The 14,711-nt window shown below is 53.6% G+C and overlaps 3 protein-coding genes across 7 annotated transcripts; 2 read left to right on the top strand and 1 right to left on the bottom strand.

The window, feature by feature from the left end:
• Window positions 1-70: 70 nt before the first annotated feature.
• On the top strand, window positions 71-3,054 carry TYROBP (transmembrane immune signaling adaptor TYROBP). 2 transcript variants are annotated; one of them, XM_061388085.1, is made up of 5 exons: window positions 71-287; window positions 667-693; window positions 856-990; window positions 1,148-1,191; window positions 2,819-3,054. In XM_061388085.1, the coding sequence occupies exons 1-5, from the start codon at window positions 86-88 to the stop codon at window positions 2,882-2,884; spliced, it is 474 nt and encodes a 157-aa protein (XP_061244069.1). In that variant the 5' UTR covers window positions 71-85; the 3' UTR covers window positions 2,885-3,054. The 2 variants fall into 2 exon arrangements, with proteins under 2 accessions (XP_061244069.1, XP_061244068.1); XM_061388084.1 differs by having other exon boundaries at window positions 1,145-1,191.
• Window positions 3,055-3,172: 118 nt separating this feature from the next.
• HCST (hematopoietic cell signal transducer) lies at window positions 3,173-5,905 on the bottom strand. The gene is made up of 4 exons (XM_061388086.1): window positions 4,510-5,905; window positions 4,096-4,119; window positions 3,550-3,681; window positions 3,173-3,322 (listed from the first exon to the last, which is right to left on the bottom strand). The coding sequence occupies exons 1-4, from the start codon at window positions 4,550-4,552 to the stop codon at window positions 3,282-3,284; spliced, it is 240 nt and encodes a 79-aa protein (XP_061244070.1). The 5' UTR covers window positions 4,553-5,905; the 3' UTR covers window positions 3,173-3,281.
• A 168-nt stretch (window positions 5,906-6,073) lies between these two features.
• On the top strand, window positions 6,074-14,268 carry NFKBID (NFKB inhibitor delta). Of its 4 annotated transcripts, none has more exons than XM_061388080.1 (10): window positions 6,074-7,566; window positions 7,746-7,806; window positions 8,647-8,837; window positions 8,919-9,024; window positions 9,143-9,289; window positions 9,404-9,455; window positions 9,548-9,696; window positions 12,330-12,446; window positions 12,739-12,903; window positions 13,615-14,268. In XM_061388080.1, the coding sequence occupies exons 2-10, from the start codon at window positions 7,792-7,794 to the stop codon at window positions 13,666-13,668; spliced, it is 996 nt and encodes a 331-aa protein (XP_061244064.1). In that variant the 5' UTR covers window positions 6,074-7,566; window positions 7,746-7,791; the 3' UTR covers window positions 13,669-14,268. The 4 variants fall into 4 exon arrangements, with proteins under 4 accessions (XP_061244064.1, XP_061244067.1, XP_061244065.1 ...); XM_061388083.1 differs by lacking the exon at window positions 7,746-7,806 and adding an exon at window positions 8,175-8,392 and having other exon boundaries at window positions 7,483-7,566; XM_061388082.1 differs by lacking the exon at window positions 6,074-7,566 and adding an exon at window positions 8,175-8,392 and having other exon boundaries at window positions 7,725-7,806.
• The last annotated feature ends 443 nt before the right edge of the window (window positions 14,269-14,711 follow it).

The following is a 14,711-nucleotide window of genomic DNA, read 5'->3' as shown; positions in this document are numbered from 1 at the left end:
TTGAATGGACACATGCGCCCATTGCCCTTCATTCTAACCACTGGAGGCTGCAGCCTGGGGTGTCTGGGCCTGATTCTCTTTGGTGATGTCTGCCTGTCTCTGTTCCTCCGCCCCCATTGTCCCCTCCTCCCTCCTGCCACCACCCACCTCAGACTTCCTCCTTTACTGGGTTGGACACTACGCCACATCCCACCCGCCTTGGACTGTGGTGTCCAGCAGCGTTGCCTGCATCATGGAGGGCCTTAGACCCTCCGACAGGCTCCTATCTCTCCTTCTGACTGTGGGTGGTGAGTTGGGGGCTTCTGCAGCTTCTGGGCTCAGCACAGGGCAGGGCATGGAGCTGGGCGGAAAGAGAGAATCGAAGTGGGGCGGGGGAGTGTTGGAACTGCAGCAGATCCCCAGCCCCCCAAACCCTATGAGTCTCTCCCAGAGCCTGCGCCCCTACCCACCCCAAGATTTAGCCTCGGGGAGAAGCAGAGGGAGGGGACTCTAAGAGTGTTGCGAAAGGACAAGTCGATGTAGAAGGAACACAGTCCAGAGGCCTTGAGGACAGCCCCCAGGTCCCTCTCGTGCCCACCGGGGATCAGGAGACACCCTCCCCAGCTTCTATGCCTACTCCGCAGTCACAGCCTCGTGTCTCAGTTTACCTTCGTTTCCTCTCCTCAGGTCTCAGCCTCGTCCAGGCCCAGAGTGGTAGGTCTAGACCCTGCAATCCCCCGCCCTACCTCCCAAAGATCACTCCACCTCTGGACCCTTCCCCAGTCTCTCCACACATCCCCCTCCGATGACTGACACCTCCTCCCAATTCCCACTCCCAGTGGTCTCCCCTGACTCCTGTACCACATCCATTCCCAGAATGCAACTGCTCCTCGGTGAGCCCGGGCGTGCTGGCAGGGATCGTGTTGGGGGACCTGATGCTGACCCTCCTCATCGCTCTGGCTGTGTACTACCTGGGTCGGCTGGTCCCTCGGGGGCGAGGGGCTACGGAGGGTGAGTGGGGCTGGCTGGGGATGGCCTGGGACCCTCTGAGGACTTGCCTGGCAAGGGAAGGGTAAGCTCCCAAGTCACAACCACCCAAAGAGAGGTGATGGAGGGACTGACTTTGGAACAAGAAAATAGTCCCAATTCTCACCCCACCCCCAAGCAGTGACCCGGAAACAGCACATCCCGGAGACAGAGTCGCCTTATCAGGTAAGGAAACCAAGTTCTTGCTTCATCTCTCACTCCAGCCCTGTGGTTGTCTGTCCGAAATGGCCCTCCCGCAGTCCCCGCAGAACCCAGACCCTGAAGCCACTTTCTCAGGAGCTCCTCAAACATTGAAGATGAAGCGTCCAAAACTGCTTTCAGTGATCAGTCATGACCTTAGGCTCAGTTTAAAATGTACAGAGGGGAAATTCAGGGATGGTTTGCCTCAGCCAGAAGGCAGGAAAAGCCCAGCCAAGACATGCTGATTTCTCAGAGAAGTCCTCCGAAGAGCAGAGGATACAATTCAACCCAATTTGGTAACTTTAAAATGAGGAGTTTTAGAATTAATAGTGGGGGGCAGGGAGCAGATCTTGTCTCCTTTTGAGAAACTGACAAAAGCCAGAGAAAATCCTTTGAAAAATCCATACTAAAAATGTAAAACTGTGTATATAATCTATGGGCAGTGCAAGTATCCCTGAAACCCTCCTTAAGAGCTGTGATACAGGGACTTCCCTGGTGGTCCAATGGCTAAGACTCCGCGCTCCCAAGGCAGGGAGCTCAGGTTCAATCCCTGGTTAGGGAACTAGATCCCACAGGCCGCAAATAAGAACCATGATGCAAATGTCATCTTTCCATCTCCCACACCGTGTCAGTGTTATTCTTAACCCTTTACGGGGTCATGAGTTCCTCTGAGAATCTAATGGAAGACAAACAGACCCTCTCCAGAAAGATGAACTCCCAGACCAGGCATTTGTATGTGATTTTAGGGATTCTATCTGAGGCCGGCATCTTGGGGCCACAGACCCTTACCTCACCCCCACTGTGAACCCTGCTCTGTGAAGTCTGTTTTACTTGTCTGCAACCAGCTCTGGTTTGTCCCACTTGTGGCTTGAAAGTCTCTCTGTAAAGTATAAGAATCTCAAGTTTGGCTCCATGAGGACCAGAAGACTCAAGGGAATTCCCAGTTACTGGGAGGCAGTGACATTTTAGGGCAAAGCCCCAATTTATTATTTCTTTGGTGAAATTTGTTGAGGGCTTGTTTAGGCTAGATGCTGGCGAGCTTACATCCTAGCTGGAGAGACAGTCTTGAAGCAAACTAACAAGATCACTTGGGGAGGCAGTGTGAAGAAAATAAAGCAGATTGATGTGACAATGACTGGGGTGTGAGGAGGAGAAACTAGAGACGAGGAAACCAAGAAATGCCTCTCAGGGAATTCCCTGGTGGTCCAGTGGTTAAGACTCTGTGCTTCCAATGCAGGGGGCCCAGGTTTGATCTCTGTTCCACATGCCATGTGGTCAAAGGAAAAAAGAAATGCCTCTCTGAGAAAATTCCATGAGCTGAGACTAGAAGGGGGGAGAAGGAACCTCCCATGGGAATATCTGGGGAACTGGTGTTCCAGGCAGAGAGAAGAGCACACCCAAAGGCCCCTTGCCTGGGGCGTAATGGTGAGGCACAGGGAAGAGGGGAACACTGAATGCCCTTGAATAAAATCCCAGATCTCTTTCATGGCTACAAAGTTGAAAAAGCTGCCAGGGCCTTGCCAGCCCCTGGAAGAAAGCTAGATTTTCAGTTTATTTGGTCCATACCCTGGTGGCCCTTTCACTGATGGTCCACACCCTGTCCATCCCTTAGGAGCTCCAAGGCCAGAGGACAGATGTCTACAGCGACCTCAACACACAGAGGGCGTATTACAAATGAGTCCAAAGCAGGGCAGTCAACGACCTGAGGCCTGGATCCAGTCATTCCTGATGCATGCGCAGCACTCTACTCCTAATCCCATCAAGACACAGATCCACAGAGTGGCCTCCATGAGATGTCAGACCTCTCCCCACTACTGCCCCCAAATAAACACTGGAGGACACAAACAATGCTGAGTTATTCCAGATCCCTGGGCTGATGGGATAGGGATATATGGAGTCCTGGGGGATCAAGGACCCAGAAAACAGGTAAATGAGAAGGAGCCTTTGAGAAAGAATTAGAACAAGACGTATTTCAATGGCTTTATTCCAGCCCCAAAGCAGGGTGGATTTTCTTGTGCTGCCACCCACATGCAGGATGAGAGGGTCAGAAGTCAAAACTCGCAGTTACAGGGAAGTCAACCCCTGCCAGGCATGTTGATGTAGATTTTGTCATCTTCTGGGGGTGGGGGAGAGCAAACACGAGGCCTGACCACCCACCTCCCACCCACACTTCCACCCCCTTGGGGACCCCCAGCCTCAGGGGTTTTCTCAGGAGTTCCCCCAAGCACCGCCCCCAGGGTTTCCCCGGAACCTCGAGGGCTTGCCCAAGGGGGGCCCCACCCTGGGGACCCCCTCCCTGGGGACATCTTGTCCCTTTAGGCCCAGCCCTGTCCCTACTCTCACCTTGGGTGGGCCTGCTGCGTAGGCGCGCACACACAAACACCACCACCACAATTAGCAGTGACACAACAGCATCCGCAGCCACAAGGCCTGCCAGGAGTGGCAGAGAGAGGGGCCCACATCCGGAACAGGAACCTGAAGGGTGGGGACCAAGACAAGAAGGCGGCTGAGGGGGGTTCCAGACACTCAAGGCTGGGCTTCAGGCATACGATACAAAGGAAATCCCTTTGGGGGTGGATGTCCCAGAATTCCTGGGGAAGGAGAGGGGCAATGGAGATTCAGAGAGAAGCTGGGGATGTCCTAGGGCTCCCAGGACTGTGCTTTGGGCACAGTGAGTACCCCTGAAGACAGGTCGGGGGGTTGGCTCATTGTTGGGCCTTCAGTTTGGTAATGAGGATGGTGAAGTGGGGACCCAGAGAGGGCTGCAGATCCTCTGGCGGCTCCAACTAGAGGATGAGAAGTGAGATTCCGGACTCACAGGCCACACTTTAGGAATGGAAGGAGGACCTGAAGTGATGCCGTGAAGGGGAGGGGGTATTGATTTCTCACCTGGGGTCATCTGAGCTGTAGCCACTGTGAAAGGAGAGGGAAGGCACATCAGTGGGCAGAGGTGGTTCTCAAAACAGGGTGCAGGGAAAGGAGATGCCCTGAGAAATCACCTCCACTCCAGAGAGATCAAATGAGAAGAGGGGCCAAGTGGGAGGGGAGCGCCCAGAGACCCAGAGAGAGACAGGAAATCAGAAGTAGAGGCAGAGACCCAGCAATAGAAGGGGGTGGACAGGCAGCCATCCAAATTCAGCTTCCCTTCCCAAAGAAGCGGCCCAGAAGTTTATTTCTGGAAAGGACAGGGCACTGAGAGAAGGACCCGCCCTCAGCACCCCTCCCTTCAGATGCCACCCCAAACTGTCCTGTTCACAAAACTCTAACACCACCTCCTCCAGCCCCCGTAACCACTGGCATCACCTGGGAGCAAAAGCAGGAACAGGATGTTGCCTGGCGGGACCATGGTGGGCTGGGGGCTGGAAGGGACCTCTCAAAGGGCTTAGGTCCAGAGAAGTCCTGAGGAACAATGGGGGAGTGGAGAGGCAGCAATAGCGGATGTCACCCTGCTGGTGACAAGGCCACCTGCTTCCTGTGTGTCTGTGTGGGAGGGGGAGAGGTGATGGATCCCTCTGACTGCCTTCAGGGACAAACCAGGGGGAGGGTCAGAGAGACCAGTGAGGCTGCTATGATTGTCCAGGTGAGACGTGACAGGTAGACCAGGGTGTGGGCACTGGGGAGATTCTGGCAAGATTTTTAAAGTAGAGACGACAAAACTTGCTGATGGAGTGGATATGAGTGTGTATGAGAGAGAGGGATCCAGGATGACCGAAGATTCTGGTCTGAGCAACTAAGAAGGACAGAGAATCCTTTGACAGGATGGAGAAGGAGGGGAAGCAGGTTTAGATGAAAAAGTGCCCAGGTTTGGCAAACTGAGTTGGAAATGCCTGATAGAGCTCCCTGTGGAGAAGCTGAATGACCACAGCGGCCTCTTTTGAGTTCACGGATGTCTGGTCTGGAGATGTAAATTTGGGGACTGATGGCTCATGGATGGTATTTAAAGCCATAAGACTGGATGAGATCATCAAGGAAGTGAGTAGAGACAGAGGAGCAACACTACCTCCCCCAGCACCAAGAAAGGGTGAAGAGGAGTAAACAGGCAGGAAAACGGAAGGAGCAGCAAGTGAGGGAGGAGAATTAGGAGAGCACAGTCTTGAACGCAGGGGAGAAATGTGATTTACATGGTCACCAAGATGGGAACTGAGAAACGAGCCTCCCACTGGAATGACAGTCTGCTCTAGGGCTGGGAATTCCTGCCTGCTTGGTTCACAGCTACACCACAGCACCCAGCAAAGTGCCTCCCTTGCACAAAAAAATTCTTTTTAACGACGAATGAACAAATGAGAACTGGCCTCTGAAAAAGAAGGTGATGTGGGGAAGAGGGGAAATTTGAGTCCACCTATATCACTCTACCTATAGACCTTTCCTCCCTTGAGACCAAGGAGTCCAGAACCCCAGCCCCCTTCTCCCTGGACCTGGTATTACTGGCAGCGTCCTCCAACCCTCCACCAGCCCAGGGCCTTGAAGTCAAGGCCTCCAACATCCACTTGGACAAAGATCCAGGAATTCGGGTCCCCAGTTCCCTCCTCCTTCAGGAGTCCGCCACCCCAGGAACCTTCTCCCTCAGACCAAAGATAGGGTTCCCAATTCCTCTTTCCCAGTTGACTTCGGAGTCGGGCCTTCAAATGAGCCCGCCCATTCAGACACCAGATTCGCTCGAGCGCACCGCGGGGACTCCCGGCCTTGTGGGAGGGGCCCTGCCCAGGACTGGGCGGGGCCAGAACCTCCGTTTAAAAACTCGCGGGGGGACCCGGCCCAAGATCGGGGACCCGGCGGCGGCTCCGCGGGGAAGCAGCGAGGCTGGCGCAGCGCCGAGGCCGGGGCCCTGGGGGCCCGCAATCAGCACCACGGAATCCCCGAGGTAACTGGGGGGCGGGGAGGTGAAGTACGCTCGGCCCCTAAGAGAGGGGCTGGGGAACGGACTCCTGAGGTTCTGAGGGACGGAGATGGACATCAAGAGTGAAGGGTCTAGCATCAAGCTGAGAGTGAGAACCCAACGTGTGCAGGGGGCAGAGGGTGCAGAGTCCTGGGTCGTGATGCCGGAGCGGCTGGGATTCTGGGTTCCGTGTCTGGAGAGCTAAAGGACTGGGGATCCGGAATCTTAGGTTCTGGGAGTGAAAGTGCTGGGAACCCCGAGCCCTGCCTGGGTCCTAGAAGGAGGGGCTGGCGACCCAGCCGCCATACTCTAGAAGAGGCTGGATTGAGTCCTTGGGGGCGTTTGAAATTGGCCAAGGTCTGGATAGGCAAGGTCCGAGGCTTGGCTGCAGGGATGCTCTCGGCCCGTGACCCTGCTCCCACCCTGGGATTTCCCGAATCGCCACCCGGCCCGGGTCCCTGGGCTGAGCAGGAATTCCCCATGTGCGGGGATTCTACGAGCGCCACGCTTGGCCACGCATTGCGTTTCGGAGCCGGACACCTGGTGTATGGGGTAGAGAGGAAGCGGGAGGTGGAAGATTCCCTTGCGTGTGCGCCGTGACGTCAGCGCGTCGCGTCTGGGCTGTTTCCGAGTCCGCCCTCCCGCGCTTAACCCTTTTTCCGCCCGAGCCGGGTGAGGGCCGAGGGCCCAGGCTTCTGGGGTCGCGTGAACAAGGAGTCTGGAAACTGGGACTCCCAGGTCCTAGAGGGGAGTAGGCTGAGGCCCGGACTCGTGGGTCCTGGGGTAGCAGTTGAGAGTCTCCCAGACTCCTGTGGGGTGGGGTTTAGACACCTGCGTCTGAAGAAGGGGGCAAGGTCCCAACTTTTGGATCCCTGAAGAGCCAAGGGGCTGTCGACTTCGTGGTTCCTCAGGGAGAGAGGCTGGGGACTCGGATATCTGGTTTCCCGAGGAAAAGTATCAGGGCAGCTTCTAGGGCAGAGAGATTTGGGAACCTGCATGTGCGTCTCTGTGAAGGGAAGCCCGGCATCCCCCCGAATTCCTCAGGACTGAGAGATCTGGGGGTGGGGTGCGGTGGGATTTTTCACGGAAGTGGCGGTCAGAGGGAGGGGGGCTGCAGAGGGCGCCCTCCACCCCCTTCCTTAGTTTCCACGACGCTGGTGGAAAGTTGGGTCAGAGGGGAAAGTGCGGAGCAAAAGGAAGGAAACGGCGGAGGCGGCTGCGGCGCTGCACCCGAAATCTTAGATTGGCTTTGGAGTTCTCAGGCGACAGCAGTGTGCCAGTTTTTTCCGCGCGGGAGGGCGAGGAGGATGTTCAGATCCACTCCCCCGCGCCCTTGGGTGACTTAAAGACCCCTGATAACTTCCCTCCCTCCTCACCCCTCAGTGAGCCGGAATGAGCGCAGCCATTGCCCGTCACAGACGGTGAAGAAGCTGCTAGAAGAACAGAGGCGCCGCCAGCAGCAGCCAGACGCCTGTGCGCTACCGGTGAGCCCCAGGACGCCCTATAAACTACAACTCCCATGAGGTCATGTCCTGGTGGGCAAGGGCCCTCAGGGCTGACGAGAGATGTAGTCCTGACTTAGATGCCTTGTAGGTGGGGAATGGGTACCGAAAAGTCTGCTGGATAAATTCCCCCTTGTTTCTTTTCGTTTCGGCCTCTGCAGGGACAGTTCCCACCTCCCTTGGCCCAGCCCCTGACTTCATCTGTGAATGAGGGTGAAGCTGGTAAGTCTGGAAACTCACTTGGTTCCCCCAGGGACTCAAACATCCCTGCTCTTAGAACTTTCCAGAACTTAGGTGTTAGGCCCTCATTCTTGCTGAGACCTGGTAGAAGTTTCATCTCCCAGATTCTCTGGAGCTCAGTAGTTTATGCACGTAGTCCTGGAGTCCAGGCTCCCAGCCTGGAGTCTAGGCCCTCATTCAGTGTTCAGGCATTTAGGCTCCCACAGTCCAAACCTCCAGCCCTTTGGTGCCCCAGAAGTACTAGCTTTCTGTATCCTGGGGACGCTGGGCCCCCATACAGCTCCTGTCTGGGCTGCTACTTCCCTGGCTCTGGTAACCAGGCCTGCCTCTCCTCCTCCTCTCACACACAGGCCATACTCACTTCCCAGCACACCAGGAGACTGTGGGTTCTGGACTTGGCAGCCTGGCACCCCCCACTGGCTTTGTAGACTGGGACCCCAACAAGCATGCTGCCTACACGGACAGCCTCTACTCTTATCCTGCTTCTGCTGCTGAAAGTTTTCTGACTCCTGACTTCTACTCACCCTCGGACCCAGGGCGGCCGTGTTCATTTCCCCTAGGGATGGAGGTGAGACTGACAATGGGAACTGGATGCTGAAGGGTCCCTGAGATGCCCAGTTGCCCTTATGCAGCACAGCATTCTGAGATGTCTGGGTCAGGAGCCCATTCCTCAGATGGGCAAAACCGAGGCCCAAAGGTCCAGGGTTACTGGCCGCAGATGGAACATCCAGCCACTCTGCCTAGCACTCTGTATGTATATGTGTGTGGTGGAAAGAGGGAATTCTCAGCTGACTGGCTCTCCCCACCCTCTGTACCCTTCAGGACCCCCTGGACACTCGGCTCTATGCAGACCCTTCCCTGCCACAGGCAGGATCCTGGAGGGCTTCTGGGCTCCCCTCAGGACCTCCACAGTTGCCTCCTGTGGTCACTGGACCATCCCTGGACACCGCCCGTGCTCACATGCTGGCTCTAGGGCCCCAAAAGCTGCTGGCGCAGGATGAGGAGGGAGACACGTGAGTACAGGGGAGTGGAGTCTGCGGGCTCCCTGCTTAGTTGGGGTGCTGTGCTCATTGCTGCCCCCCACCTGTCCCTAGGCTCCTGCACCTGTTTGCTGCGCGGGGGTTGCGCTGGGCAGCATACGCCGCAGCTGAGATGCTCCAAGCATACAGACATCTAGACATTCGTGAGCATAAGGGCAAGGTGAGGGCTGGAGGCGTGGTCTCCTGGATCTGAGGACAAAAGGGCTGAGGGCCTGGGTCCCTGGTTTCCAGAGGGTAGAGGATGGGGGGCCCAGACTGACCTTTCCTGACACCTGCAGACCCCTCTTCTGGTGGCTGCTGCTGCCAACCAACCCCTGATTGTGGAGGATCTACTGAACCTGGGAGCGGAACCCAACGCCACTGACCATCAAGGACGTTCTGTCTTACACGTGGCCGCTACGTATGGGCTCCCAAGAGTCCTCTCGGTATGTCTGTTTGGCAGATGGGATGAATGGGATGGGCTAGATTGCCTAGATCCTGAGTTTCAGGGCTACATGGCCTGGAGAGACTCTAAGCCAGCTCTCTGCCTTCTCCTCCAGGCTGTAATTAACTCAGGGGTTCGAGTTGACATAGAAGCCAGAGACTTTGAGGGTAAGTTGAATGGTGGGCAGGGTGTTGTGGCAGGTGGGGCTGGGTCAGGGGAGTGCTCCAGATATAGAGTCCTCACTGTCTCTGCTCTGCAGGCCTCACCCCACTCCACACAGCCATCCTGGCCCTCAACGTGGCTATGCACCCACCTGACCTATATCCCCCAGTACTGAGTACCCAGGCCCAGGACAGGCTGGCTTGCGTCAAGATGTTGCTGCACATGGGTGCGGATCACACCAGCCAGGTGAGCTGGGCAGTGGACAGCTAGCCCCCAGAGGGCATGTGAGATGGGAGCTCTTGAATGTCCAAGAAAGCTAAATAAATGCTGACTTGCCCCTTGTCAGTGGCGTGAACTTAAACATGTTACTTCACTTCTCTGTGTCCCAGTTGTCAACTGGGAATAATATTAATGATTTTAGCTTATATTTATCAAGCACTTAACAATTATTAAACACTGAGTTTCACCGATTAGCTAATTGAATCCTCACAAACATGCTTTGATGTGTGTGCTATTATTGCCTTGTCCATTTTAATGATAATGAAACTGAGGCTCAAGGACTCAAAAATCTTGTACCTTGTAAGTGTCAGAGAGGGAATCCAAGCCCAGGTGGCCTGACCCTATAATCCAGCTCTTACTACATATATTCTCCTCCTTCCTGACAGTAGCTCCTTCAAAGGCTGGCTGAAAGAATTACACATCCACTCGTTATTTTGGATTTTTTTTGTTTTAAAGAACTTTGAACACAGATAAAGTACAGAAAATTATATTGATATAATAAACTCCACCTACCCAACATAAATAACCAGCAACTCAAAGCTAGTCCTATTCCATTCACTTCTCCACTTCCCTGTATTATTTTTAAGTAAATCCAAGCTTATAGTTTTATGGGTAAAATTATACCCATAAATATTTGTCTTAAAAGATAAGGATTTTTTTTAACCTCAGTACCATTATTCCACCTTAAAAAAATTAACAGTCTCATAATATCAAATATCTTGTGTTCAAATTTTTGTTCGGCTCTAAAGTAACATATGGGCTTCTCAGGTGGCATAGCAGTAGAGAATCCGCCTGCCAAGCAGGAGACGAGGGTTCGATCCCTGGGTTGGAAAGATCCCCTCAAGAAGGAAATAGCAACCCACTCCAGTATTCTTGCCTGGAAAATCCCATGGACAAAGGAGCCTGGCAGGCTGTAGTCCATGGGATCACAAAGATTCTGACACAACTTAGTGACTGAGCATGCAAGCACAGTAACATACATTTATTTTTTTCATTAAAAAACCAAAAAAACTATGATCCAAATAAAGCCCACACATTGCAATGATATGTCTTTTTTTTTTCCTTTTTAAAAAAATTTTTATTGAAGTATAGTTGATTTACAATGTTGTGTTAGTTTCAGGTATACAGCAAAGTGATTTATTTGTATAATATATGCATATTCTATTTCATATTCTTTTCCATTATGGTCTATTACACGATGTTAAGTCTAGTTCCCTGTGCTACACAGTAGGACCTTGTTTGTCTATTTTATATGTAGTAGTTTGTTTCTGCTGCTGCTGCTAAGTCGCTTCAGTCGTGTCCGACTCTGCGACCCCATAGACGGCAGCCCACCAGGGTGCCCCGTCCCTGGGATTCTCCAGGCAAGAACACTGGAGTGGGTTGCCATTTCCTTCTCCAATGCATGAAAGTGAAGTTGCTCAGTCATGTCCGACCCTTAGCAACCCCATGGACCGCAGCCCACCAGGCTCCTCCATCCATGGGATTTTGCAGGCAAGAGTACTCCTAATTTATCCTCCCCCACCCTGTTTCCCTTTAGTAAGTATGTTTTCTATGTCTAAACACATAGTTTTTCATGTTTATTATCATTAGGGATTCTTTGAAGGCACATAATAAAGTTTCATTGTGGAAAATGTCTTTATTTGCTTCAAAATATGAAGAGAGCTACTCAATATGGAAGTAGATATAGGCTTAGATAGTCCACTGATAAATGCTTCTCAGCTGTCATCCTTGTAGATAAAATAGTCCATGTGGGATGTGGGTGCATTTTATGGTGTTCAGTAGAATGTGGGCTGGCCAGGGCAGCTGCTAGTCCAGAGATCCAGAGAGCTCCTTTGGAGGACTAGAAAAGGAGTCTTTTTCTCAATGATACCTGAGCTGGAAAACTGTCTTAATGAATATACAGTTCAGTGGTGCTTATGATCTGAATGTGTGCTTGTGTTCGCTCAATTGCTCAGTTGTGTCCAACTCTTTACAAGCCCATGGACTGTAGCCCACAAGGCTCCTCTGTCCGTGGGATTTTCCCGGCAAGAATACTGGAGTGGGTTGCGATTTCCCCCTCCAGGGGATCTTCCCAACCCAGGGATCAAAACCATGTCTCTTGTGTCTCCTGCATTGGCAGGCAAAGTCTTTACCACTGCTCCATGATCTGAGTGGCACCCCCTTAAATCTGGTATTCTTGTAGAGCGCACAGTGCATACAACTGTATAATGCACATATGCTGCTGCTGCTGAGTCGCTTCAGTCGTATCCCACTCTGTGTGACCCCATAGACGGCAGCCCACCAGGCTCCGCTGTCCCTGGGATTCTCCAGACAAGAACATTAGAGTGGGTTGCCATTTCCTTCTCCAATGCATGAAAGTGAAAAGTGAAAGTGAAGTTGTTCAGTCGTGTCCGACTCTTAGTGACCCTGTGGACTGCAGCCTACCAGGCTCCTCTGTCTGTGGGATTTTCCAGAGTACTGGAGTGGGGTGCCATTGCCTTCTCCGATGTACATATGGGTGCTTGCAAAAGAGGAACAGAGTCTCTAAAGGCTCTTGGGTTCCATGGCTGGAGGCCTGGGTATGAGGACTGGCCTGACCTCTGCCATTTCCCTCCCCACAGGAAATCAAGAGCAACAAGACTGTTCTGCACTTGGCTGTGCAGGCTGCCAACCCGACCCTGGTTCAGCTGCTACTGGCACTGCCACGGGGAGACCCGAGGGCCTTTGTCAACATGAAGGTAGGGGCCTGGGCTGGAATGTGCAGACTGGGTGAGATGTGAGAGACGGGCAGCTGGATGCTGGGGGTCCTGTGGGCTGTGGCTGTGGAGGGGACGATGTATAGCATGTGGACCTAGACCAGAGGCACACGTTGGACATAGACAGAGGGCTGTGTGGAATGTGGTGTGGAGCAGGGCTCTGGGACGTGAGAGGGGACATGTGGGACGTGAACGTGGCAATATAGAGAGTGTTAGGTCGAGAGCCCAAGCCAGCTGAGTGCATCCTTAGCAGTCCTCCCCTCACTGTCTCCAGGCCCATGGGAACACCGCCCTCCACATGGCAGCCGCCCTGCCCCCTGGGCCGGCCCAGGAGGCCATTGTGCGGTGCCTGCTGGCAGCTGGAGCGGATCCAACACTGCGCAACCTGGAGAATGAGCAGCCTGTCCACCTGCTACGGCCTGGGCCGGGCCCCGAGGGGGTGAGCACTGAGCCAGCCCCTACTGCAGGGTGAACCTCTGACCCCATCCATTTCTGCCTTTAGAGGGTGATTTGTGGTCTCAGAAGGTGACCTTGACCCTTCTCCGACCCCGACTTCAAAATGTGACCTTGAGGGACTTCCCTGGCAGTCCAGTGGTTAAGACTTCCCACTACTACTGCAAGGGGATTGGGTTTGATTCCTGGTCTGGGAACTAAGGTCCCACATGCCATGCAGCACAGCCAAAACAAAAGTGATCTTGGACCTCAGTGTCTGCTCCCTTGCCTGATAAGGTGACCCCTCCTGATATCTATTTAAACCCTGACCTCAGAGTATGACCTCTACTTTTAACCCTGAATCCTGACCTTAAAGCGTGACCTTTGATCCCCAGGATAACCTCTAGCCCCCTGACTTTTAGTCCTGACTTCAGAGTGGGACTTCTGACCCTCAAATGTGACTCTGACTCCTAGCTTCTCCCCTTGGACTCCCAGTCCTCAATGCTAATCACAAGGTGGGAACTCCCAGCCAGCAACACCTTTGCTCAGGAGCCTTGATTCATTGTGTGCACGAGGCTTCACCCCCATTCCCACACATTTGACCTTCAAACCCATCTGACTCGACTCACTTCTCTCTAACCTCCAACTTCACAGGGTGCGCCTGCCCCATCTCTCCCGCAGCCTCTCAAACTTCTTCCCCATCTTGTTTTGTCCACAGCTCCGGCAGCTATTGAAGAGGAGCCGAGTGGCACCCCCAGGCCTGTCCTCTTAGGACGCAAACCTAGAACCTGGACTGATTTTCCAGTCCCCACCGTCCTGTGGGACAACCAGCGTATGCTAATGTTGCAAATCCGTGATAATGTATGTAGACAATGTCCAGTCTTTGGGGTCTTACATTAAAACCCCAAAATGGCTGCTAGGGGTAAACAGTCCCCAATATTTGGGGCAGTATATGATACCCCTCTCCCACCCACAAGGAGCCCGCTTGATGATTTCTGTGAAATCGAGGCCCCTTGATTGTTTCTGTGAAACACCCTAGACCCCCCCCTTTCCCCAGCAGGATCTTTTGGGGTCCCCTCTGCTAACTCAGCTCTTTACATCTGGAACCCCAGATATAACTCCCTTACATGTTACTTGGAGTATCCCCCAAAATAGCTTCTGGTACCATCCCAGTAGAGCTCCAAGATGACCCAGTGAACTCCCCGGGACCCAGCCCCTTCAGGTCCCTGACATAGGAAGGACTCTCCTAAGTTAGGTTCCCCTAGGTCTTTTAAAGTCGGAACTCAACCAGGCCCCTGTCTCAGATGTCGGTATTTCCAGTGAATCCCCTCCCCTCTCTGAAGCTCCCGATTAAACTCAACCTGGATTGGAACCGTTACTGTCTAATCGCTCATCATGGGTGCAGGGAAGTGACTGAGGAGCTGTGTTTGGGTGAGTGTGTCTGGGTGGGGTGTTGTAGCAAACACCGTGGGGGGGCCAAGTCCACGTCCTGTCGCCCTCCCCGCTCAACGCCTGGTGGTCTGACCGCCAGGGCCAGCACTCGAGTCTTTGCCTGTGGGCCTTCTCAGACCACTGGTGCCCACTTTGCCTCTTCCCACTCCAGTAGCCCTCAACCAGTGACTGACTGAAGGGAGATGGTATGTAAATGCTCCAGGCCCACTGCATCAGTGGGGATGACTGTGTGTGTTCTACACGGGCTCTCAAAGTTCCCTGACGGGATGAACCTCCAGTTCTCTACCCAGTGGTTCTGGCTTGCTAACATGCCCTTTCGTGGCAGCTTTTTCCTTTTCTGTGTCACTTCCTCCTTCCCCCACC

Source organism: Bos javanicus, chromosome 18, assembly GCF_032452875.1.
Source record: "Bos javanicus breed banteng chromosome 18, ARS-OSU_banteng_1.0, whole genome shotgun sequence".
Lineage (NCBI taxonomy): Eukaryota > Metazoa > Chordata > Mammalia > Artiodactyla > Bovidae > Bos > Bos javanicus.
This window is presented reverse-complemented; position numbering and strand designations above follow the sequence as displayed.

Bases quoted from the DNA above. Each gene is read 5' to 3' on its own strand.
- NFKBID (XM_061388080.1), top strand. The intron at 8,838-8,918 runs GTGAGTACAGGG...ACCTGTCCCTAG, and splicing joins CAGGATGAGGAGGGAGACAC to GCTCCTGCACCTGTTTGCTG. The intron at 12,904-13,614 runs GTGAGCACTGAG...TTTTGTCCACAG, and splicing joins CTGGGCCGGGCCCCGAGGGG to CTCCGGCAGCTATTGAAGAG.
- TYROBP (XM_061388084.1), top strand. From the start codon at position 86: ATGTCTGCCTGTCTCTGTTCCTCCGCCCCCATTGTCCCCTCCTCCCTC. The intron at 288-666 runs GTGAGTTGGGGG...TCCTCTCCTCAG, and splicing joins TCTCCTTCTGACTGTGGGTG to GTCTCAGCCTCGTCCAGGCC. The intron at 991-1,144 runs GTGAGTGGGGCT...CCCACCCCCAAG, and splicing joins GGGGCGAGGGGCTACGGAGG to CAGTGACCCGGAAACAGCAC.
- HCST (XM_061388086.1), bottom strand. From the start codon at position 4,552: ATGGTCCCGCCAGGCAACATCCTGTTCCTGCTTTTGCTCCCAG. The intron at 4,120-4,509 runs GTGATGCCAGTG...CTCCTTTCACAG, and splicing joins GTTCCTGCTTTTGCTCCCAG to TGGCTACAGCTCAGATGACC. The intron at 3,682-4,095 runs GTGAGAAATCAA...CCCACCCTTCAG, and splicing joins TACAGCTCAGATGACCCCAG to GTTCCTGTTCCGGATGTGGG.